The sequence below is a fragment of the Rhinopithecus roxellana genome, chromosome 4, assembly GCF_007565055.1.
Source record: "Rhinopithecus roxellana isolate Shanxi Qingling chromosome 4, ASM756505v1, whole genome shotgun sequence".
Classification (NCBI taxonomy): Eukaryota; Metazoa; Chordata; class Mammalia; order Primates; family Cercopithecidae; genus Rhinopithecus; species Rhinopithecus roxellana.
Window position 1 is genome coordinate 147856119 of NC_044552.1, and position 25059 is coordinate 147881177.

General features: G+C 45.3%; 1 protein-coding gene across 7 annotated transcripts in view; it reads right to left on the reverse strand.

The window, feature by feature from the left end:
* Positions 1–1176: 1176 nt before the first annotated feature.
* Positions 1177–25059, reverse strand: part of FAM120B (family with sequence similarity 120B) — an 82165-nt gene continuing 58282 nt past the window's right edge. For 2 of the 7 annotated variants that reach the window (XM_030928351.1, XM_030928350.1), the window contains 4 exons: positions 17384–17590; positions 14779–14887; positions 10585–10677; positions 1177–3670 (listed from right to left, as the gene is read on the reverse strand). In XM_030928351.1, the coding sequence (XP_030784211.1) occupies positions 3630–3670; positions 10585–10677; positions 14779–14887; positions 17384–17590 (450 nt within the window). In that variant the 3' untranslated portion in view covers positions 1177–3629. Of the gene's footprint in view, positions 3671–10584; positions 10678–14778; positions 14888–17383; positions 17591–18289; positions 18540–25059 lie in introns of those variants that run through there. The other 5 variants (XM_030928353.1, XM_030928352.1, XM_010378705.2 and 2 more) reach the window with 4 other exon arrangements.

The window sequence follows — 25059 nt, forward strand, 5'->3', positions numbered from 1 at the left end:
ATGACAGGCACTTGGCTGCACTGTGCTGGGTCAATGGACCCAACTCCTGTCTGAGGAATCACCGTGTGCCAGAGGTAACGAGCTGTGGGGCTGGAGAGTGTTGGGGACTGAGACTGTGAAGGAGTTGAGTTACTGGTAATGACAAGGCCAAAGGTGGGGAACAAGATCACTGGGAGGGGACATCAAGGAACTGAGATCAGGGCACTGGAAGGATTAGCTACAGGATACTAAGGCTGCCAGAAATTATTACAAGAGTCATACTGGGAAGAGTGACAGCCAGGAACCCGAAGGCCAACAGGGAGGACTGGTGGGTGACAGGGTTGGATGATGAGATTCCAAGTTTGTTGCTTTAATGGAGAAGGGGAAATGGTCTGTGCAGAAGACTGTATTTTCCAAAAACGGCCGTAGTAATACTTCTGGTCTCATATCATTTCCTGGGACTCTGTCCTGCTGTCAAGAGGAAGCAGCTACTTCATCTCCATCTGAATTTGGACTTTTTTTTTTTTTTTTTGGTCTACCTTGATGAAAAGGATATGGCAGAAGAGATGTTGGATGCTGTGACTTTGGAGGCTGGGGTATGAAGAGTAATATGGTTTCTACCTGGCTCTTTAGCCTTTGGGATGCTTGAGTTCAGAATCCAGTTACCATCGTTATCAGTTAACTAGTCTTCAGGATCAATGAGAGGCTCACATGGAGAGACAAAAGCCCCATCTAAGAGCCAGCATCAGCCAGATACGGGCGAGAACGAAGATTCATCCAACTCCAGGTCTTCCAGCCAAGCCCAGACACGGGAGCCAGGACAGGTGATGCCTGCCATGCCTTGCCTGGACTCAACACCCAGAATCTATGAGTACAATGAATGGGTGTTCTGCACCACCACATGCTGAAGCGACTACAACAGCCTGAAAACAGGCCAACAATGCGAGGGGCATCAGCTCTATGCACCAAGGTATGGGGGAAATGCCAGCTTTCTGTGAGCAAGAAGGTGAAGGGAACGGTCAAAGAAAGGGTAGGTGACGGTAGATTTACGTGGAGTTTCAGGAGTCAGTGAAAGACCACAGAGCCGTGGCCATGGTGGCAGCAGGGAGATGTTTCTGGGGCAGGCTCACCCTTCCCCGCATCCACATGCTGAAATGTCTTACAAAGAATCAAAGAAATGTGAAAGTATATTAACTGTGAGTAATAAACATATTTTGCTTTACTTTCAATTTGATACACGGAAATTTCATCATAAGACTTGACTGCAGTGTTAACTTACATATTGGAATGACAAAAAATTCAGTTCTCTGGTTCTTCAAGTGTAATAAAGATTATATTAACTTAATGGCTTAAATAAGGCTTGTTAACCAGACACAAATATTTCATTGACAAACTAGAATTTAGGTATTATGAAGGAGAAAACAATTTTCATAGAGCTCACTCTCTTAGTCTAAGGGATGAGGAATTTATTTCAAAGTTATACAAGTGCAAAGAAATAGATCTAGAAGCAGCAGGGGTTTCAAATGAGCAAAAATGGAAGAAATAGAAAGTTAATATTTACTGACATAAGGAAATCCTCACAAGAGCAATGAAAAAAATCTATTTCCAAAGCTAGGAAAAAATGTGGGTCTTACAAGACTTGCATGGAAAATAATTAGATGTAAATGTCCTTAAGAAGAAACTGAAGGGAGTGGTTAGGATATTTCAAATGTAAGAAATACAAATGTCATAAAATACCCAGAGGTCGTGTCCCTTTTTAGTGAACACTCAGGATTTTAAGGAAAGATGACGCTTTGGAGCTCTGTGCCTTTGGCCTATTGGTCAAGGTGATTCGTCAAGTGCAGGCACACAAACGGGCCTGCAAACACGTTCAGGGACTTATTTTGTTTTTAAAGAGCAATAACCAGAAGGAAGCGTCTTCAGGTGACAGAAGTGAGCACCTCCTAAGGACCCTGGGCATCTTCTGAGCCACAGCGCGGCCCAGCGGGACGGGGGGTCACACCAGCTTCTCCTCTCCTTTCTCCGGTGGAGAGAGACATGAGTTCGAGGTTTCTGGAAGACGGCCTCCCACAGAGGGCTGGCCTTCTAACTCCTCATCTGAATCTTTTCTATCATCAACACCCTGGCCATTCCTTTCGCCACAGGTACAGCTCCATACAATCTGGGGCTTAAAATTTCCATTCTTGGATGACCTGAAGATTCTTCCATGAAAAGGATTACTCTGAACTTAATTTTTTTTAAAAAACAAAAGCCTCGAATGCTCAGAGATAAAGAGGAACAAATGTGCCATTCACTTGCAGCATCATAAACCAGGCCTGCTGGCAGCACAGCTGCCGGCTGCTCTCAGCACGTTCTCTGTGGATTTCCTGTGTGACTGCATGGAGAGCCAGGCCTGTCTTCACAGGCACTGCCACTGAAAATCCTGAGCCAGGCCCTGGCAAAATGAAATGAAAGGGATGACTCCACAGAAACAGACACAGGAGTCACACACATGCTGTCATGTCTCCCAGGCAGAACCCTCCAGGCAGAATTAACTCTTCCACCAGAAAGGTGGGACGTTAGTTGTTACTTTTCTGTTCAAACACTTCTGAGGACCAAGAGAACACATAGTTGGAAACTTAAGTTTGATTAGAATTTCTGATTAAAAAAGAATTTCTGAAATATGCCCAGCTTCACTTTCTGGGGTTTTGGTTACTCATGGTCAACTCAAGTCTGAAAACATTAAATGGGAAATCCATTTTAACTTGCTCGCCATTGTGAATAGTGTGATGAAACTTTGTGCCTCCTGCTCTGTCATGCCCGGGACATGAATCAGCCCCTCATCCAGCTTCTCCAACCATTAGTCTTCTTGGTTTTCAGATAGCAAGAAGGGTGATTACAGTATGATATTTTGAGAGAGACCACATTCACATAACTTTTATTAGTTATTGACTGCTGTTAATCTCTTACTGTTCCTTGTTAAGCTTTGCCACAGTATGTACGTAGAGGAAAAAGCCATGTGTATACATATATGTAGGGTTCCACACATACTATCCACAGTCTCAGGCATCCACTGAGGGTCTTGGGATGTCTCTCCCGCAGATAAGGGAGGACTACTGTACAGTGTTTTCTGACTTTTTAATAACAGGAGACAATCCCTCATAATCTAGTGTTGTTAATAAAAAATCAGAATACAACAGATCCCATTTATTTTAAAATGAAATTAGCTAGGCATATATATGAATGAAAGATCAGAATGAAATACACGAAGGTATTAACAATGATTGTTTTGGGCCACAGAATCAGGCACAAGCTCGCGAGAGAAGCCAACAAAAGCTCTTCTGCATGACGGGAGGAGGCACCACTGAAAAGGCATCTTTCCTTCTTCATGCAAGCGAGGCCTGGCTCCCACAGGCATGGCCTCCTTGCAGCTGCGACAGCAGAGGAGGGCGCTGGCAGGGCTCTGCGTCCAGGTGTGCCTCTTTTTCTCTCCACGCTCTTTCTGGAGGAAGCAAGCGTGTCTTGAAACCAAGTTAACTCGGCACCAGGTCAGCGGGATTCAATATCTGAGTCCTGTTTACTTTGGTACTTGATATGAAGATTTATGTTATAAAGACAGACGTGACTGATTTCTTCTGGAGATGCGGGTGGTGAACTTACCTGGAGGACGACTAGTACCTTCTCCACTGGTCATGCTCATACTGTCTGCTTCCTGCAGTAAACAGACATGAAAACCAAAGTAAGAATAAATCTCTCTCAATATACAAACAAGAACGCTGCACATTTCTAAGTATGAACAAAGATGCTGAGCTGTATTTGGAGGACAGAGCTTCATCCTCTTTACAGTTGTGGCCACATGCCATTAAAACTGTGTTCCATAATTATTCCATTAAAGTGGAAGCAATTAATTAAGAGGTTCATGGAAGAAAACAATGTTGAAGTTGTTCCTCTTCACACCAGCTCCATCCATCTGCGGGATTTCTAGGCATTGACTATTGCTGACGACTTTTGGAAATGGAAATTCACATGCAGATGGCTCACCGTGGACGTTCTGCCAACACAGAAAAGCCCACGTGCAGCTCTTTCTGTGGCTGGCCCAGGCTTCCCTTCTCTAGCCCCAGCGTGGGTGGCCACTGTCTGCCTTTCTGACAGACAGGGAACGTTGGGAAGATACTCGGGGCGGAACCTCCCTCCTAGTAGCAGAAACAGTGAGTTTTTCACATTTTAAAAATAACACTTTTCTTCCAGAGTTCCCTGCTCTATCTTCTGGTGTATGACAGCATGAGCCTTCACTTGCAGTGACTGGGGACGGTCTCCATGACTCTCCTCTGACCCACTCCTGCCGTGGGCAGTCTGGGTCTCTCACACTCCCCCCAAAAGTTTGGGCTCCAGCAGAAGGTGTGAAAGCAGAGGGTTACAGCCAAAGTGAGGTTTTCAGATCCTTGTTACCTCTGCCCCCACCCTTGTTATCGCAGATGATCACAGGCAGTTTTACAGCAGGCCTCCTACAGAATCACCACAGAGAAGTGACAATCTGGAAAGTCACAGGCAAATTGTAGCTATGGACTGTGGAATTTAACACATCTTCTCTTGCCAGCTGGGCTGAGCAACAGCAAGGAAGAGGTTAAAGCTTTCTCACATGAGCAGCCTTTGTTCTCGGGGCAGCTGCCTGCACTGAGCTCTGAGGCCTTTGAAGTGGACCAGAGAGTTCAGGCCAGGCTCCCCAGGACCCCGCTACCTGTCCACACACTCAGGCCCCGGAAACTTGACAACTTTTTGGCAGTGACTGAATACTTTCATGATGAGGCATTTTTAGTTTTTTTACTAACACAGGGAATTTTACCTATCAATTGCCCTGGAAACAGTGACAACTTTCTACTTGAACTACTTTAATATCTGCAAGAAACACCAAAAGAGGAGTTCAAGGTAGGCAAAACCCAGGAAGAAATGTGTTGCCCCAGAGTCACTCACAGTAGTTACAAGTGAGAAAGTAGATTACTTGGTCTTAAAAGCACATTCCAGTACTGATGACAGCAGCCTGTGTGCATGTGTATAACATACCCTTTACACTGGAATCTCTGAAATGAGAATACACACAGGCACCCCGATGTCATTTCTGTAACTACGTCCGCATGGAAGGCAGAAGGCAAATGAAACGTAGCATCCTCGCTTCTGTTTTGCAAGAACCGCTTAATTTCTCCTGCTCTTATTCCTAAACTCTTAAATCTGGCATTCAGCATTTAACATCTCAATTCTGCCTTTAAGCTGAGTCTCTCCCAGAGCTACTTTCTGGCCCCAAACCACATGCATCACCACTCTTTGATTTCTGTGTTACTGTTACGATCTACTCCAATAAAGCAGAGATCTTCAAAGACCTATTTATGAAACTAGGGCACAGTCTTGAAGTGGTGTTAGGCTCCAGCTGCTGAGGTCATTACAGTTTTATTGTTTCTAAGTGACCAGAACAGAAGTGGTAAAACATGCTTCCCTAGGCCTTGCACCCAGACTGACAAACATTCCTTCAAGTTCCCAATAGTTCCTGAAATTCTAAGTGGTCCTGTGGGTGGTGAGAAGGGAACCCTACACCTGGAGTTTACGCCATGTAGCCCGACCGTCTCCTCCTTTCTGGAGGGCTGTGGGCTCTGCAGAGCCCGGGAGAGCCCACTGAACAATGACGTAGGAACAAGGCGGCAGAGACAGGCGTGGAGCTGCTCTCCTGGTCTCACGTCCTTCACTCAGCAGCGCCAGCGGTGCCCGCACTTCTCCTGGGCCCACTGCTCACATCTCCCTTGTGCTCCTTTCTGGGTCAGGAAGAGCTACAAATTCACTTTGGTTACTCGACTTTTTATCTTTGTCAATGACATCCTAAATAAATGGATATCAGAAATGAAACTTGTGCTAAAGTGGTACTTACAGATGTGCGTACTGGATTTAAAAGCAAATGACTGGGCACGCTACGGAAAGCTTGGCAAAATGCAGAATCTAGGCAGAACCTTTGCCACCCCCACAGCCTTGTGGACCAGCTCAGGGATTCAGGAATCTACAGGAAGCAAATATTAAAGCCAGACAAGAGGGCACACACACCAGGGGCCTTCATCTGCTGAGTCTGCCTCCTTAGGTCTCCATCCTGGGATGTGCACAGCACCCTCAGCAGTGGGAACATGGCAAAGATGAAAATGAGGGACTGAAGTGTGGGACACGCAGGGTGCAAGGGGCCACAGAGCCCAGGGCGCAGGGAGTCCCGAGGGAGGATGGCATGTTCTGGGTAGAGAGAGGAGTGTCTCCTGGGGAGGCCTGTGGCCACTCATGCGTTCAAACCCACAGAGACACAGGCTGCGGAGGCAGCCCTGGGTTGTTTACTAGAGGCTGAGTAACCCTTTTCTGAAATGCTTGGAACCAGAAGTGGTTCAGGTTTCAGGTTTTTTTCAGATTTTGGAATATCTGCATTATACTTACCGGAGTTCAGCAACCCTAATCTGAATGTCCGAAATTCCCAAATGCTTCAAGGAGCATTTCCTTTGAGAGTCCTGTTGGTGGGTAAAAATTCTGGACTGTGGAGCATTCTGGATTTCAGACTTGGGATACTCAGCCTGTACATATTTTCTGCTTCCCATCAGTAGCTTATACTATTACAGGCAGAAAGGATTAAGAAACAAGTGCTCCTGGAGATACCGGCGGTGCCCGTCCTGGCTCCTGCCGGGGACAGTCTGCCTTTGCTCCCTTCCTCCCTGCTCTCTGGCCCTTTCTGTCAGCTTCTGTCCTCAGAGCCTCTCTTCTCTGCCAGCTTCTCGATGGCCTCCCTCTCCAGCTCAGTCCCGATGGGACGCTGCCTCTGTCTCCCGCCAGCCCCCCATGTCTGTCACCTCCAAACCGATGTCCATCTGAGGGCTCTCTCCTCACCCACACAACCAGCTGCTGCATGCCACTTAAGAGATCCCTCAGACTTAGCTCAGCCTGCCCGAAGGAGCTGCCACCAGGCAGGACAAGGAAACCATGGTGGCCTCTGGACTTCTGGCAAGACCAGGGGTGACTGGGCGGTGCCTGTTACTGGCTGGCCGAGGGATCTGCTGCAGAGGCACACAGGGTTCCAAGAGTGAGACTTTCCCCTGGCAGGGACCCAGGGCTGACAACGACTAGCTACGGTTCTGCCTATGGAAAGTCATTCTGCTGTTTTAATTTGCACAAGGAGGAGAAATTTCTGGACGTTGTTCTCTGCTAACAGAATCAGAAAAAAACCTGTTTCCTGTCAATCCAAGGAAGGAGGTTCTTCTGGTCTACTTTAAAGATGCTCCTGTCGTCTCTGTCATCACACTGAAGAAAGAAAGAAGCCAATGTGCATGGCATATGCTTCCTGGCACCTGACCCAGGGCTAGGCTCTGCTCCCTCCAGGCCACACGGCAGGCTTTGGTGCTGTTCCTGCTTCACTTCATTCTGCAAGAACAGCGATACTGAGGTAGGACTGACATTGCTTTATGTTTAACAAAACAGTTTGACATAGATATTAACAGAAATGTTAGCATTAATGCCAGGAAAGGAAAAACTTGGTTTTGGAAGAAGCGGCCACGATCACCTCCGCCTGGGTGCTGGTGCTGTGGAGGCGCCATCCCTGCAGCTGGTCAGGCCACACTGATCAAAAGCCAGGGAGCAGCCCAGGGGTCCAGGGATCCCGTAAGGGCAGGCCACTGGGAAGGGGCAGAACCAGGGCTTGAGACAAAGTCAGCCTGTCTGAAGCGACCACAGTGGGCTGCCTCTGGAAGAAAACGAAATAAAGAAAAGCCTGTGACTCTTACCATTCCCAGAGGAGTCAGTACCAAACAGGTCCCACTCCACCTACTTTCTAAGATCGGGGCAGGACGGGGCATGTTCTTGATGGTACATCTATCTGTAAATGACATAGTTCCACCTTTCTCACTCCCTCCTAGGAGTTATGACATAGTTCCACCTTCCTTACTGACTCCTAAGAGTTACACTTTACTAATGTCTCACCCACCATTCAATAAATAGAATCGAAAGTCACAGAATTCCAGAGCTAGAAAGGACACTCAAGGTTATCCAGGCCAGGTGCCCGATGGAAAGGGTTCAGGGCGTTGCCTGCGGCGACGCGTCCCGTCAGTGGGAGGCCTGATGGCACACTCTCGTTTCCTCCGTGACAGGTGGGCACACCTGTCTGCAGAAACCGCAGCCTTTGCCCATCCTCCCATCTGGACTGTGAACTCTCTTGACCATCCCCTCCACACCTTCCTGAGGCCCAGGGGGAAGAAAGGGGCAACTCCAAGCCAAAGAGGGTAAGCAGAAGGTCCCCTTTCTTACCACGAGGCTAGGAGTAGGGGACACGACAGCATGCCCTGCCCGGTCAGGCTGCCCGAAAGAGAGGCTGCAGCTCTTCCCTCCCCACCCAGCCTGCCTTACTGGGTCAGGTGGGTTCTGCTGAATCCTCACCTGGAGGGGCCGATGCCTTTCATGTCGTCAAGGTTGGCCTGGCATTTACGGCCAGGCTGGTCATGGATCTCCAGGGCAGGAAGGTGTGGATGGATGAGGCTGGGATGCCCGTTTCACCCAGTGGCTTTACTCCACACCACTCAACACCAATTATTTCCAACATTACTAGACCCTAGATCTAGACCAAGCTGTGTGCTATCATCAGCTGGATGTGGACGGTCTGCAGGCCTTGAGCATTTCCACAGGATGTGGTCACTGAGGTCTCACCATCTGCTGCAATCACCTGGGTCAAGCTTCTTGGTTGGGGTGGACTCCAGATTCGCAAAGAGCTGCAGGGCCCTCCAAGTCTAGCCCACCTGACCTCGTGACAGCTCTGACTGCCTCCTCTGCCCCCACATCTGGCCCAGAGGTGTCTGGCATCAGCTCCCAATCTCTCATCAGGCCTTTGCTTAAATATCACCTTGTCAAGGAGATCTCAGATCCGCTATTTAAAGCAGCAGAGAGAGAGGGGGAGCGTAAGCTCTACCCACCCATTTGGACCTAAGTGCTCTGCACATGCTCACCTTCCTCTGGGAGCACCCTCACCATGGCTCATGTGAGGAAGGTCTCTCACCCCAAAGACTCAGAAGCCCAGACCCTGAACTCTTCCCAAGCAGCCCTAATGTGCACTGCCAGCTGGAGACAGATCCGCCAGGTCAGGGCTGTAGGCCCCCAGCCCACGGGGAGCCCCCAGGACAGGCGCTGAGCAATCTACACACACACAACCTCAGGGCTGCAGTTTCTGACCTGAAAGCAGACTCTTAACCAGAGTGGAGAAGCGAACTGGAAAGGCATAGCACATGCATCGCACAGGACTGCACCCCTAGGCCGGAGTCACCCAGGGCAGCGGCAGCGGCCCACAGCACCGGGCTTCAGTCTGAGGCTAGGGAAGTTTACAAACCCCTCCTGTTGTTTTCAGGTTCCCTGTGCGCGGTTTACTCCAATCAACCGCAGTACCTTCTAAGTGAAAAGCAATCTCAAATATCCTTGCACAAATGGAAGGTCTTCTGCCCAGATCTCAGTTGCACTGCACTGGTACAAATCCTCGGATGATTTAGTCAGCGACGAAGTGGAAGGGACCCTTATGTTAAACTGCAGTAGAGACCATGAGAGGATGGACTGCACATGCTCAATGGGGGCCATCTAGAAGCTCCAGATGACAGTGAGCACACGTCTTGGTGGGGTAGAGTTTCTGTAGGTTAGGCTCATTCAAGGAAACATCTCAAGCACAAGTAAACCTAAATTCATGGAGCCCTCTCTCAAGGACGGGCATTTCAGACATAGTCACCATGAATTCTGATCTACCCTGAACAATCATACAGTGGACTCGCAATGTTTGCTGACTGTACAGACCCAAGAGGAAAGGACATGGTACTCGACAGACGTGCGGCCCCGCGGCCTCCACGCGGCCTCCACCCCAGACAGACCCCAGACGTCAACTGGACTCACACCGAAGACTTGCTGTGTTTTAGAGAATAATTTGAGCAGCTTCCGAGATTACACATTTTAGACGTTGTGAAAGGCTCACAAATACCATAAATTAAAGGTAGATTTGGATTTTAAGGCATTAAATATTAGGTAATTTCAAAGTTTATGAAGTTTGGCTCTCAACACTATAAGGAATTTGAGCTCAAATCCTGATGTGAGGCTCTTGATGTATTTAAATTCAGCATAACACACGCATTAAAACAGTATCTGTACAACATATGTAAAAAACAAAGGGTTGGGGCTATTTTCTACCTCACACTGTAATCCAAGTCACGGAATATATCAGAATGCTATCACCTGAACACAGCTATGGTGAAACACTACACCCTGCCCTTTTTTCATGAGAACAATGGATCTTCCACATGTAAACTTTACAAGTGCCTTCTAGAGAGTCAATTACAAAAACTGGATCTTGAGCAGAATGAACTGACAGAAAATGAATAAAGGGGCCAGAAGCAGACAGGGCTAGCATCAAGTATGGAAATTATTTGTTTTTATTTCACTAAATGATAAAAATTAGATGCATCGGTATACTTATCTGTTTATTTACTGAAACTATACAACCTCTTTCTGAAAGAAAGGCAGGCAGTTATCAGCAAAAGCACAAGGTGAGAGGCAGTGCCATGCATGTGGCCCAGCAGTGACCACTGGCCTTCTTACCTGGTCCCTGGTCTCTCCACGGCTGTCCCTGACTGGAACGGCTATACCCAGAGCCCGTCCTGTGGTAGCTGGAGCCCTGTCTTCCCCACCTCCCTGTGGGAACACATGGTCAGAGGATTAGCAAGTTGTCAAATGTCTTAACCCAAATGACACATCATGTAAAGGTGGCAAGGCGGCACCAGGTTGGCAGTTTGCCTGTACTTAAATCAGAGGGAGGGTCATGAAAAAACGCAAATTTAAGGGTTGCGTCCCCAGAGAACCCGGCTCAGGAGTGGAGTCACAGATCTGCCTGTTAAACCCTACCCCAGGGGAATCTGGTATTGGTGGTGAGAGGTCAGACTCTGCAAACAAAGACTCGAGCAGCCCAACCACTCCTCTTCCCTGGGGCCCCCGGACCCACGCAGGCCATGGCACCCACGACCAAGCCCATCCCTCTGGGGCCCTGGGGGAGGCATGGAGCAGCACTTCTGGGACTTGTGAGCTTCTCCCCATTCTCCATAAACTTCATTCACACACACTTTTCACACTCTAAAATTTCCGTAACTTCCCAGTCCATGACACCTTGTCCTGTTCGTCTCTACTAGAAGGCCTGATTAAATACAAACTCATGTGATTTTTTAAAGGAATCGTGATAGTCCACGGCGCTCCACAAAGAAGGCCCAGGCCACTCAGCCCTGCCATGGATACCGTCCCGGCTCCACAGGTGCACTGGAAGCATCTGTGAGGCGGGCCACACTGTGACCAGGACTCCCAGTGCGTAACCACACATGCAGTGTGCAGGCCACAGGCCGCCTGGGGCTTTAACTATGAGTGAAGGATGGCCTTGCAGGACGTGCCTCCGCCAGGTTGGTCCTCCCTGGATATGCTGCGGTGTCCACGGGGGCATGGCCTTGTGCTGGCACATACTGCCGGGCTGCCCTCAGGACATACTGGGCTCCCTTGTCTGGAGCCCAGATACAGGTCCTGAACTAAGAGATTTCTGATCACATCACCTCAAAAAACTTCAAAAGCTCCCCAGTGTGAGGTGGGTAGAAAAGCCATGACTCGCCTGGCATTCAACAGCCTCTGTGGTCTCTGAGGCCAACTTACCTTCCCCAGTGTCCTCCCACTGTGGTACCTTACCCCAGTCTAGCTACTGAGAGTCCCCCAAGATCCACCTTCCTGCCGGGATGTCATCCCTTTGTGACTTTGTGCCCTTGTCTCTGAGCTACTGGTCTGCAGGACTGGTGACATGCCCCTCACATCTGGCCAGGGTCAGCCCGTGTGTGCTCATCTTACACACAAGGTCTCCAGCTCACCTCCAGCATGAGCACTCATGACCACACACGGAGAATAACAGGTGACTCCAAGCTCGGAGCAGTTGTGAGCTCACGGCTGTCGGCGTGGGTCCAGAGGCCAACACAAGAGGAGTAGGTTGGCGTTGCAGTGGCCTGGCTGTGCGGCCCACGTAAGCAGACAATGGCAGTCAGGATGGCAGAGCCCCACCATGTCCCTACAGCCCTTCCCCAACATAGGAGGTGTAAGCTCGGCATTGCCCGAGAACACGGGGCTGGGGCCAAGCGGTGGAGGCTCCAGTCTAAGGTCTGCAACTAAGAACCAACCTTGGTTTTGGGTGAGCCATGTGGGGAATAAGGTTCCTCAGCAAAATGAGGCACTGAACCATATAATCTTAAGTTGGATTTGTGAAGAAAATTACTTTGAGAACAAAAAAGGGAACAGTTTCCAAATCATGAAATGATCTTACTAATCTATCATAGCTCTTAAAATGTAGTTCGCCTCATTAATGGAATAATACAACAGGAAAATGTAGTCTGCCTCATTAACTTGGAATAAGATGACAGGACACCGATTTCTGCCCATTTGTATGCAAACTTCATTAGAAAGTAGTCAAAATTTAGTTTCCATACAAATCACAAGTAACTGTACCACTGCATTAAACTAACAGGTTATCTTTAGTGCTCAAAATAAACTTGTCATGCAGGACCTCCCGGCCTCTGAAATGGAAGAGTTTGGCCTGACAGCTGCCATGCCTGCTGCCACCTACGCAGCAGCGTCCAGCATCTGCAGGTCTCTCAGCCCCTTGTCATGGTTTCGCTGACAACCTCAGTTTGGAGAGGAGAGGGAACCCTGCGGGACTGTGTGTGCAGTGCAGACTTTTTGTTTTTTGTAAAGACAGGGTCTCGCTATGTCTCTCAGGCCCGTGTCAAACTCCTGGCCTTAAATGATTCTCCCACCTTGGCCTCCCGAAGTGCTCAGACTACAGGTATGTGCCCAGCCATGGTGCAGACTTCTGAGGACCTGCCAGCCAGGTAAGGAAACAGGCAATGTGAGAGAATATCACCTATTTATCTTGCAATAAATCAACTTTGCTTTGGGGTCCCAATCTCTGTCTATCTATAGTTGGTGGCTGAAAGTCAAAAGACAGAGAAAAGGATTGGGAACAGTAGAAAAAGCAGCCTTCCCTCTCATGGTTGGACATGGCTCTACACACCCTGGCTGCTCTCCCTTCGTGGGGTGCTACACACGACACCTGGTGGGATCTGGGCGCATCTGAGGTAGCTCACAAAACCTCTGAGAATGGTATTTGCAAGGCTGAAACCAAGTAGTTCTCCTAGAGATAGTCTGGGTGGATAAGAATCTGGGCTGAGTTCTCTTATTCCATCGAGAAAAATAATGGGACTGCAGTAGTTACAGGTGTAAACATGAACTGAAGGAGGGCATGAAAGAATAATTAAAAAGTCTTATTAACAAAATAAGCTAATAAGATGTCTAACTTCACTGACAGACAAAGCAGCATTCAAGCAATGAGATACATTTTTCATCTACCAAATTGGTTTTTACAAACCATCGGAACACGAGGTCAAGAGATCGAGACCATCCTGGCCAACATGGTGAAACCCCGTTTCTACTAAAAATACAAAAATTAGCCAGGTGTGGTGGCGGGCGCCTGTAGTCCCAGCTACTAGGGAGGCTGAGGCAAGAGAATCGCTTGAACCCGGGAGATGGAGGTTGCAGTGAGCCAGGATCAAGGCACTGCACTCCAGCCTGGGCAACAAGAGCAAAACTCCATCTCAAAAAACAAAAAACAAAAAAACCCCAGACTTTTAGAAGTGTCAAGGGTGCCCTGAAATGGAAACTCTTGCTCACTGCTGGAGAAGGTATTCAGTGATCATTTACCTAAAATTGATTAAATTTCAATCTATGATCCCACAGACGATGATACTCTGTTTTAAGAAAATAATAGCAGTACACATAAAAGCATTAGGAGTAATGAGAAAAAAATGGAAATATCCTCAGAGCTCCGAACAGGGAACAAGCTATCTAGTAGTGGAAGATTCTGGGGCCACTGTTTAAGAACGGTGTTAACGCCCTAAATTAAGTGCTAAGTGGGAAAGCAGGATGCACACTGCCTGGAGTGTGCTCACAACGAGATCCAAACACGGAAAACCTCGGCAGAAGCCCACGCTTGTTATCTTTGTGTGACAGAATTGAAGGCCATGGATATTTCCTTTTTAATTACTTTCTTTATAATCATTTTTTATAATATACTTTTATTGTAAGAAAAAATAAACCTAAACTCTTATCAAATAAACAAACATTACCTAAGCAGCCCTTCTACTTTGGGGAACCCCAGAAAGGAGGTTACACACGCAGAGAAAGAGTTCTTAATTATTTAATTAATGAGTGAATCCTTCCTTAGAAATTTTCCAAATGGGACCAGATTTCAAATCACTGGGTAGAGGTCTATCATTTTAATTCTTCTTCTTTTTTTTTTTTTTGAGATGGAGTCTCGCTCTGTTGCGCAGGCTGGAGTACAGCCGTGGTGTGATCTTGGCTCACTGCAAGCTCCACCTCCTAGGTTCAAGTGATCCTCCTGCCTCAGCCTCCCAAGTAGCTGGGACTACAGGCACCCACCAACACGCTGGGTAATTTTTGTATTTTTAGTAGAGACGGGGTTTCACCCTGTTGGCCAGGCTGGTCTGGAACTCCTGACCTCAGGAGATCCGCCTGCCTCGGCCTCCCAAAGTGCTGGGATTACAGGCATAAGCCACCACACCTGGCCCCATCATTTAAATTCTATTCTGTTCATCCAATTGTATCAGCCTCTTCTTAGAATTCATTTATCAACAAAACTCAGGGAGCAGTTAGGGTCTACGTCTGTGGTGCTTCCTGAGGCACCTGGCCCTTTCCCACCTGCATGGTGTGAGCCCCAGTGGGCTCGGCCGGTGATGCGTCTGTTCTCTTTCATGCAGGCCTTGCAGACGACTGCCTTCAGGTTGTGGAATTTGGTGAGCCGAGATCTCTGCAAACAGACCACATGCAAATGAGATGTGAGGGGCCAGATGTGGCTGGAAGGAAGCTTATGGGACACCCTAAGCTTATGGGACAGCCGTGGGGCTAGGCAGCAATGGTGGCCGCACCCTCCTCCCAGGCACAAACTGCAGCACAGTTCTCCTTCAGCATTGGCCACATCCTAAGGGGTTCTTCGAGAACATATTCTCCTAAATCCCCCAGAAAAATAACACCAAGAAGCTTCATGTAGGTTAAACAATCATTTCTAAAAAAGAATCTTCAAGTCTTATTACGACTATTTAGGTGATTACCACACAATCTTACCTTAAAAATGTTTGGATTTAATATATCTTAATCTTTCGATTCTTAATTATAAGAACATTCAGCAGAAATGCCAAGGTCAGAAAACAAAAACAAAAACAAAACAACATCAGCAGATCAAGAAACGGAACATGTAACATTCAACCTTTCCTTCAAGCTTCCTGTTTCACTACTATTATTCTATCCTGTACTTTGTTTTTCCAAACTAGAACCTACAATCACTTGGAACTCGGTGAGGAGATTGGATAAAGAAAGGAAAAGATCCTTGACGGATGACTTATAGGCTGTGGTCCAATAAGGCTACTTTAGCTTTCATTTCTATAGTCTACTTTCCAATACTTACTGGATTATTAGAAGCATATTTCTCCTCTTATTCTGCTTTTGCTCTCTACAAAATTCAGGCTGCTTCTAAGTTCTAAATACTTGCAGTCCTGTGCCACTCTGGAATCTGTGTGTGTGTGTATGTGAGGAACAGTGATGGCAACACATTACCAAATGTGTTCTCTCTGCTATGAAAGCTTGGAGTGCTTTATCGTGACAGACCGGTACGCTCTCTCAAGGATCACACCGCTTTTTGCATCCCTGTGGGTCCTAAAACACATTCTAAATGAGCTTGGCTTGAGGCCTTATTTGGAAATCTTCCAGGAGTCATGTAGCGATTGTATTTATAAAGCTGGACAGCAGCCAGCGTCCCCAACTAAACTGGCAGTCTCTGGGGAGTATTTTCAAGTAATAAACCATAACTATACCTATCGGATTAGTCTGATATCTGTGGGGACACTTTCGCAGGGAGTACTTGTTCCTCATTAAAAAACGGGGAGAGGGGCTGGTCACGGTGGCTCATGCCTGTAATCCCAGCACTTTGGGAGGCTGAGGTAGGTGGATCACTTTGAGCCCAGAAGTTCAAGATCAGCCTGGGCAACATGGAAAAACCTTATCTCTATAGAAAATACAAAAATTAGCCGGGCATGGTGACGCACACCTGCGGTCCCGGCTACTCAGAGGGCTGAGGAGGGAGGATCACTCGAGCCCAGGAGGTGGAAGTTTGCAGTCAGTGGAGATTGCACCACTGCACTCCAGGCTGGGCAACAGAGCAAGACCCTGTCTCAAAAAAAAAAGTATGTGTATTACATATATGTGTACACGTATGTGTGTGTGTGAGAAATGGGGAGAGAAGTAAAAAGCACTTCAAAAATTAAAAATGTGTCAGACTGGTGTGATGCTGTTCGCCCTACCTAAGCATAAGTTTGGGAGTCCTGAACCCTATTTAAGAATTCTGGAAGAAGCTACAGGTTGAGCACTCCTAATTTGAAAATCCAAAATCTAAAACTGCTACAAGCGGAAAATTCCACACCTGATCTCAAGTGATGGATGCGGTGAAAACACTGTTCCATGCATGTCATTAACAATATTGTACAAAATTACCTTCGGGCTGTTGTATAAGGTGTGTCTGAGACATACATGAATTCTGTGTTTAAAGCTGGGTCTCAGACCCAAGATATCTCATTATGCAGGTGCAGCTGACCCTTGAACAACATGGGTTTGAACTGCATAGACCACTTACACTCCCATTTTCTTCTGCCTCTGCCACGCCTGAGGCAGCAAGACCCACCCCCTTCCTCCTTCTCCTCAGCCCACTCAATGTGATGACGATCGCCTCCACTGAATGGACAGTACATATAGTTCTCTTATGATTTTCTTTTCTCTAGCTCACTTACTTTATTGTAAGAATACAGTATATAATACATATATACTACAAAGGATGTGTTAATTGACTGCTTATGTTATTGGTTAAGGCTTCTGGTCAACAGTAGGCTCTTTGTAGTAACATTTTGGGGGAGTCAAAAATTATATGCAGGTTTTCCACTGCAGAACGATTTGGAGCCCTTAACCCTTGCACTGTTCAAGGATCAACTGTAGATGCAAACATTCCAAAACTCCAAAACCTTCAAAATCCAAAACACTCTGGTCCTAAGTATTTCAGATAAGGGCTATTCAACCTGTATGAGTTATGTTGACGCTGAAGCCTAATGCTTCAAATCATGTGTTCCTGGTTTAATGGAATAATGGAATCCTTTATTTGGAAAGCATTAATTTGAAAAACGCAACAGCTGACTTCATGTTTTTTGTGTAGCCTGGAACTACAGGGATGTTTCTGGTGAAAGGCAGGTGTCTGTGAACTCACATTTTGTTCTAAAAGCACCTCCACAGCATAACCCTTTTCAGACTGCAAGTACTTCTGATGAAAAAGCTTCCCATCAAATATATTCCAGGGCATGAAATCACTCATCTTCCAGGGGAAGCCACACGCGCTGTTGACTAAAACCAGAGTGGTGAGGCCGCGGACGAGAAGGGAGCCCAGCTGCACAGCTCTGGGGTTGATGTAATCAGGCTGTGGAGACCAGAACACACACCAAAAATGTAAGGCAGGAGTCACACACGCAGGAAACAGATCTCAGCACTGCACAGTTACTCTGTTCCGAACGGACGCTCGCTCAGAGTGAACGGCGTCACCATGGCTGCGTCCTCAAAGCTGAGCTTCCCCAGCTCTACTGGGGCTTCCCCAGTAGAGCTTCCCCAGCTCTACTGATTACAGAGGCCTTGGAAGCAAGCTCAGCTGACAGAAACGAGGGCGCCTCTTCAGTAAGAGTCCCCATCCATCCGCCCATCCGTTTGAACCTCAGCCACTGACTCAGGCCTGCTCCACACACACAGGCGTGAGCACAGTGTCTCCTGCCTCCCAGGAACCTCTGGGCTGAGAACAGACATGGTAAAAACTGTGGTCCACTAGGAGAAAGCTCACATGATCATTCACTTCTGGGTGCATTCTTTCCTGAACAACTTTCTTCAAAGGCAAAGGGACAGACAGGGAAGCCAAGAGAGTATCATTTTAGACACTATTAAATTTATTGTATTTAAACATCATAATTGTTGTAATGATGAGTATTTGTTACGAAAGATCTAACTTTAAATGAATACTTACAATTTAAGAATAAAACGGCTTACATATCTCACTAGGTTGGTAGGCTGATAATCTTTGCAAATTAAGATCATACCAATATGAAATATTTCTTTTCACTGTCAAATTTACCTTGATGTCCAACATTCTGACTGTTCTCCAACAGGGAAGCCATCCTAAGATGCCGCAGAGGGCTCTGCATTTAGCAAGAACGCTGCATGAGACACTCTCTGCCTCGTGGCTGACACTGGCCCCATGGGAAGTGACACTGATATCTAGCGAGTGTCCACATGAATCCATAAATGAGGTAAGTGCAACTGAATCCGTCATCGTCCGGCTTATCTATGCAGCTCAAATTAACCAAGAGGTATTTTAAATAAAACTGAAATAAATTAGGAGAAAAGTAACAGATATTTTAGCCCCTTTAGAAGTTAAGGCTTCACTTACTAAAATAGAAGAAGCTTGCTAACCATTGTAAGAAATTTATCATGAACTGAGATTATCCGAGAGTTAATGTAAGGTTTAATCACAATGATTTTGGTTGCACAGTACTACTTTATCCTCAAATAGTGCTGTACGACACTTTGTGTTGTACAAAATTATCCAAAACAAGACTTGTTTTTAAAAACAGGAATCATTATACAAGTACACAGGACTGAGCAGACGCAGACTAACAGGACGTGTTAGTGAGAAGTGCATTTCCTATAGAAGCCTGAAGGTGACTGCCAGTATTGTTTTAGCATCCATTCTATGCTTTTTCTTATTCATTGTTATTTACAATGGTTTTCAAACGTTAAATCAACCTTGCATTCCAAAAATAAACCCAACTTGGTTATCATGTATTATTGGTTTTATATATTGCTGGATTTGATTTGTTAATATTTTGTTTGGAAGTTTGAATTTATTTTCATGAAACAGAACGGCCTAAATTTTTATTTCTTGTGATGTCTTTGTTAGATTTTTGCATCAGGATTTTGCTGGACTTATAGAAACAATTAGAAAGCCTTCCTTCTTCTGCTCTCTGGAAGAATGGGCGCAGCACGGCTGCTGGCTCCTCCTTCGGGGTCTGGAAAACCTCTAATCCTGAGGTTTCCTTGTGGGCAGAGTTTTCATCTCAGATTCAATGTCTTCAGCAGACATGGAACCATTCAAGTTTTCTATTTCTTCATACTTAGTCTTACTAGGTTGTATTTTTCAAGGAATGTGTTCATTTTACCTGAAATGTTTTTACACATTTACTCTTCGTGGCGCACATTTTACCTCAAGTTTCCAATGCATTGGTATAAATATCCCCTCATCTCTTTAGTCTGCATTATCTATGTACACAGATGTCCCCTTTTCAGGCTGTATACTGGCAATTTGTGCTTTCTCCTTTCTTGATCAATTTCATAACAGGTTTATCAGTTTTATTCATCTTTTCAAATTAACTTAGAAAAAAAGACTTCATGTTTTTAGAGCAGTTTTAGGTTCACAGCAAAACTGAGAGGAAGGTACAGAGATTTCCCACATACCCTCTGCTTCTCCACAGATCAGTGCCTCCACCGGCCAGTCCCTGGAGGACACATTTGCGACAATCGATGACCCACACTGACGTGTCCCTCAAGTCCACAGCTGACACGAGGGTTCGGACTTGGCGGTGCACATTCTGCGAGTTTGGACAAACGCGTAATGACCTGGACCCACCATGAGACTCATCTGGAGCAGGTGCACTGCCCTAAAGTCCTCCTGCTGCCTGCTCACCCTCCCTCCCCCGAGCCCCCGGCAAGCCCTCATCTTTCTACTGTTTCCATTGTTCTCCCTCTTCCGACTTCCTACAGCTGGAATCAGACAGTAGCGGCTTCTTCAGGTTGGCTTCTGTCCCTCAGTAATACGCATTTAAGTTTCCCCCATGTCTTTTCATAGCTTGATAGACTTGTTTTTAGTACTGAATAACATTCTACTGTCTGGATGGACCACAGTTCATTCATCTCATCACCCACCAAAGGACAGTTGGCTGCTTCCAAGTTTTGGTAGTTATGAATAGGACTGCTCAAATTTCTGTGTACAGGTTGTGGTGTGGCCACAGCAAGGAGCACAGCTACTGGACTGCGTGCTAAGACCCGTTTAACTTCGTAAGAAACCGCTTCACAGCCACCCAGAGTGGCTGCGCCACTTTGAATCCCTACCAGCAAGGAGGCAGAACTCCTGCAAATGACATAAAAAGAAGCCTTTCTCTATTCTCCATTCGTTTTCTATTTCACTAGTTCCTGCTTTTACTATTTCCTTCCTATCTACCACACATCCTGAGTTTGACTTTTTATTTGTAATTTATAGAGATGTATACTTAGATCATTGATTTTCAGCCTTTTTTTTTTTTTTTCAAGTACATTCATTTAATTCTACAAATTTCCTTCTCAGAACAGCTTTCAGCTTCATCCCACATATTTTTACGGACAATATTTTCACTGTAATTCAAAATATTTTAAAATGCCCATTGTGGTTTCTCCTTTTTCCCTGTGAATTATTTAGAAGTGTACTGTCTTAATTTCAAATAATTGAGAATTTTTACTTATTGTTATTACTGATTTCTAGCTTACTGTGGACAGAAAAAAGATGGATGATTTCAATTGTCTGAAATTTGCAGAAGCTTACTTTATGAACTGTCATCTAGTCAATTCCGGTAGATTTTCCATATGCACTGGAAAAGTGTTTACTCTATAGTTTTTGGGTGCAGAATTCTATAGGTCCGTTAGGATATGTGTTCACTGTGTTCAAAAATGTGTTCAGAAATTCGAATCCATAGCAACCTTCTGTCTGTTTGTCCTATCAGCTCTTGAGAGAGGCTTTGTTAAAGCTCCATAGACTTCCTCTGCAGGGGCCAGACAGGGAAGAGTTTAGGCCTCACCGGCCCCCTATAGTTTCTGTTAGATATTCTTTTTTAAACCAACCCTTTAAAAATCCCAAAAAGCATTCTTAGCTCATAGACCCACACAAAAGCAGGCCAAAGGCCACACTTGGCCTACTGGCTGCAGTTTGTGGACCCCTGTGCTCACACGTCCCACCGTGATTACAGATGTGTCTGCTTCGTTTTTCAGTTGTGTCCGTGTTCATCTGATGTACCTGGAAGCTGTGCGTACTAACTTACAGATCTAGAGAATCCGGAAATCATCCTGGGGCGCTGACCTTTCTTCTCAGTGTCCCTTCTTTCTTTCATGGCCGTTTCTAACTGAAGTCTACTTCTGATGCAGGCACACTGGTTTCTTTGGGTTAGCAGTGGCACGGAACAGCTTTTTCTGACCTAAAACTTTTAATTTCCCAGTGTCCTGAGATCTTAGGTATCTGTTTGGTTGGTGATTATTTTAATTTTAATTTTGAAATGACTACAGAGTCACAGGAATTGACAAAGATAGGATAGAGGGCTGTACCCTTCACCAATGGCGAATATCTGACATACTACAGGACAATATCCAAAGCAGGAAGCTGACATCAATGCCATCCACAAACCTTATTCAGGTTCTAGGCAATTTCAAAACCTGCTGGGCTTGTGCAGCCGCTGCCACCACCATCAACACACAAAACTGTCTCTTCACATAAGACCTCCCTTATGCTGTCCCAAATCTCTGGCAACTGGTAATCTGTTATCCATCTCTTTATCCTGTCATTTTCAGAATGTAACATAAATAGAATCATGTAATATGTGACCTTTTGGGATTGGCGTTTTTACTCAGTATAATTCCCCTGAGATTCATTCAGGCGGTTCCAAGCGCCAGCCACTCACCAAGTGCCAGCCACTCATTCCTCTTTACTGCTGAGTTGTGTTCCACGGCATGGATGCACCAGCCTGTTAAACATTCATCCATTTAAAGACGTCTGGGTTGTTTCCAACCTGTGCTACTACAAATACAGCTGCTCTGAATATTCATGCACAAGTTTTTGAATGAACCTAAGTTTTCACTTCTCTGGGATAAATGGCCAGGCGTGTGATTGCTAGTTCAGACGGTAAATGCATTATTAGTTTTTTAAGAAACTGCCAAACTGTTTTCCAGAGTGACCGACATCAGCCATGTAAGAGGCTAGTGTATGAGGATTGCATCCTTGCCAGAATTTGGTGGTGTCACTATTTTATTTTTAATTTTAGCTGCTCTAATCCGTGTGCAGTGATATCTCACTGTGGTTTTAATTTGCATTTCCCTAATGGTTAATTATGTTGAACAACTTTTCATGTACTTATTTACCATCTGAATGTCTTGGGTAAAATGTCTGTCTTTTGCCTACTTTCTAATTGGATTGTTTTTAATGTTGAGTTCTGAGAATCTTCATATTTTCTAGATATTCTAAGATCTCTGTCAGACTAGTGGTTTGTAAATATTGTCTCCCAGGCAGTGGCTTGTCTTTTCCTTATCCTAATAGAGCAACATTTTTAATTTTGAATTTAAAATGTTGAATTAAAAATGTTTGAATTAAAAATGTTTCCAATTTATCAATTTTTCCTTTTATAGATTATGCTTTTGGTATGAAGTCTAAGAACTCTTTGCCTGACCCTAGATACCAAAGAGCTTCTCTTTTTTTTCCCAAAAGCGCAATAGTTTTATGTTTTACATTTAATTTAATATTCCATTTGAGTTAATTTTTGTAAAACGTGTGAGGCCAAAGACAAGGTTCTTCTGTTCTTTTTCTTTTTCTTTTTTTTGGCTTATGGGTATCCAATGCTCCAGCCACATTTGCTAAATAGGCTGCCTTCCTCCAATGAGTTGCTTCTGCACCTTGTCCAGATCCGCTGGTGGGACTCGCGTGGGTCTACGTCTGGGTTCTCTATTCTGTTTCACTGATCTTGTGTCTGTCCCTTCACCAGCACTACACTGTCTTGATTACAGCAGTTATATAGCGAGGTATGTTGTCAAGTGCAGTGATTCTGCCTATTTTATTATTCTTTTTCAAGATGATTTTTGTGATTTTTAGTTCCACTGCCCTTCCAGATAAATTTTAGAATAATCTTGCCATATCTGCAAAAAATACCTTGCTGGGATTTTTGCTAGCAAGTACATCAAACCTGTACATCAGTTTGGAGGGAACCAACCAACCTCTCTATTATGCTAAGCCTTTCAGTACACGAACATGGCATGTGTCTCCACTTATTTGGGTTTGCTCTATCAGCATTTTGCAATTTTTAGCATATAGATCCTGTATATGTTTATTTGATTTATGCCTAGGTAATTCATTTTTGTGAAACAATTGTTAAGTGCTACTATCTTTTACATTTAGGTTTCCATATGTTCATTAATAGTATATAGAAATGCAGGTGATGTTTGGTATGTATGTCTTGTAGCTTGAGGCCTTGCTAAACTCTCACTAGCTCTGGTTTTGTTTTTCTTTTTTTTTTTTGAAAGACAGGGTCTCACTCTGTTGCCCAGGCAGGAGTGCAGTGGCGCGGTCTTGACTCACTGCAAGCTCCACCTCCTGGGTTCACGCCATTCTCCTGACTCAGCCTCCTGAGTAGCTGGGACCACAGGCACCTGCCACCATGCCTGGCTACTTTTTTATATTTTTTAGTCGAGACGGGGTCTCACTCTGTTGCCCAGGCTGGAGTATGGTGGTGTGATCATGAATCACTAGAGTCTTGGCCTCTCTGGCTCAAACAATCCCTCCCACCTCAGCTCCCTGAGTAGTGAATACATCCAGCTAATTTTCAATTTTTTTATAGAGATGGGGGTCTTACTACATTGCCCAGGCTGGTCTTGAACCTCTTTGTTTAGGTAATCCTCTTACCTCAGCCTCCCAAAGTGCTGGGATTATAGGCATGAGCCACCACACCTGACCTAGCTCTAGTTTTTTTGTAGATTCCTTGGAATTTTTTATTTGGAGAATCATATCATTTGCAAATAGAGACAGTTTAGTTTCCTTCTTTTTGTCTGCATGCTTTTTATGTCCTTTTCTGTCCTCATTGCACTAGCCAGAACTTCCAGCACTGTGTTGAATAAGAGTGGTGAGGGCAGACATCCCTGTCCCTAATATCCCTGATATTGGGGAAAAGCAGTTAGTCTTTTACTGTTATGTGTTACATTGGCTGTAGGGGCTTTTGTAGATGTTCTTTATCAAGTTGAGAAAGACCTCCTCCATTATCATTTTTCTGAAAGTTTTTTTTACCATGAATGGGCAGTGAATTCTGTCGAATCCTTTTTCTGAATGATCTATATAATCATGTGACTTTTCTTCCTTAACCTATTAATATGGAGGTTTCACTGACTGAGTTTTAAGTATTAAACCAGCCATATATTCCTGAAATAAAGAATTCACTTGGTCATAGTGTATAATTAATTGCTGGATTTGATTCACTCATATTTTGTTAAAGATTTTTGTATCTATGTTCATAAGGGATAATGGCCTGTAGCTTTCCGCTTTGCACTACTTTTTTTTTCTGTCTGGTTTGGGTGTCAGGGTAATACTGGCCTCACTGGGGAGTAGTCTATCTTCTTGTATTTTCTGGAAGACTGTAGAACTGCCATTAATTCTTCTTTAAACATGTGGTAAATTACCGAGTGACACTTCTGGGCTAGAGACATCTTTTGGGGGGAGTCTGCAAATTGTGGATTCCATTTCTTTAACAGTTATGGAGTTCTTTAAAGAACCTATTTGGTATTGGGGGTTGTGGCCACCTGTGCTTTTCAGAGATTTGCCCCTATATCTAAGTTGTTGAAGGCATGTGTGTAGAGTTGTTTGCAGTGCTTCCCTTTCTTCTCAGAAGGGTCTATAGTAATACCCCCCGCCTTATCCCTGATAGTACTAATTTGTGTTTTCTTACTTCTCGACACGCAAACACATCAGAGTGTAAATGGTTTCTAACGACAAGCTGACCCCCCTTGATCTCTGTCTTCTACAGGATCTTGACATGGCACTTCTTTATAACTTTTTCGGTTCATTGACAC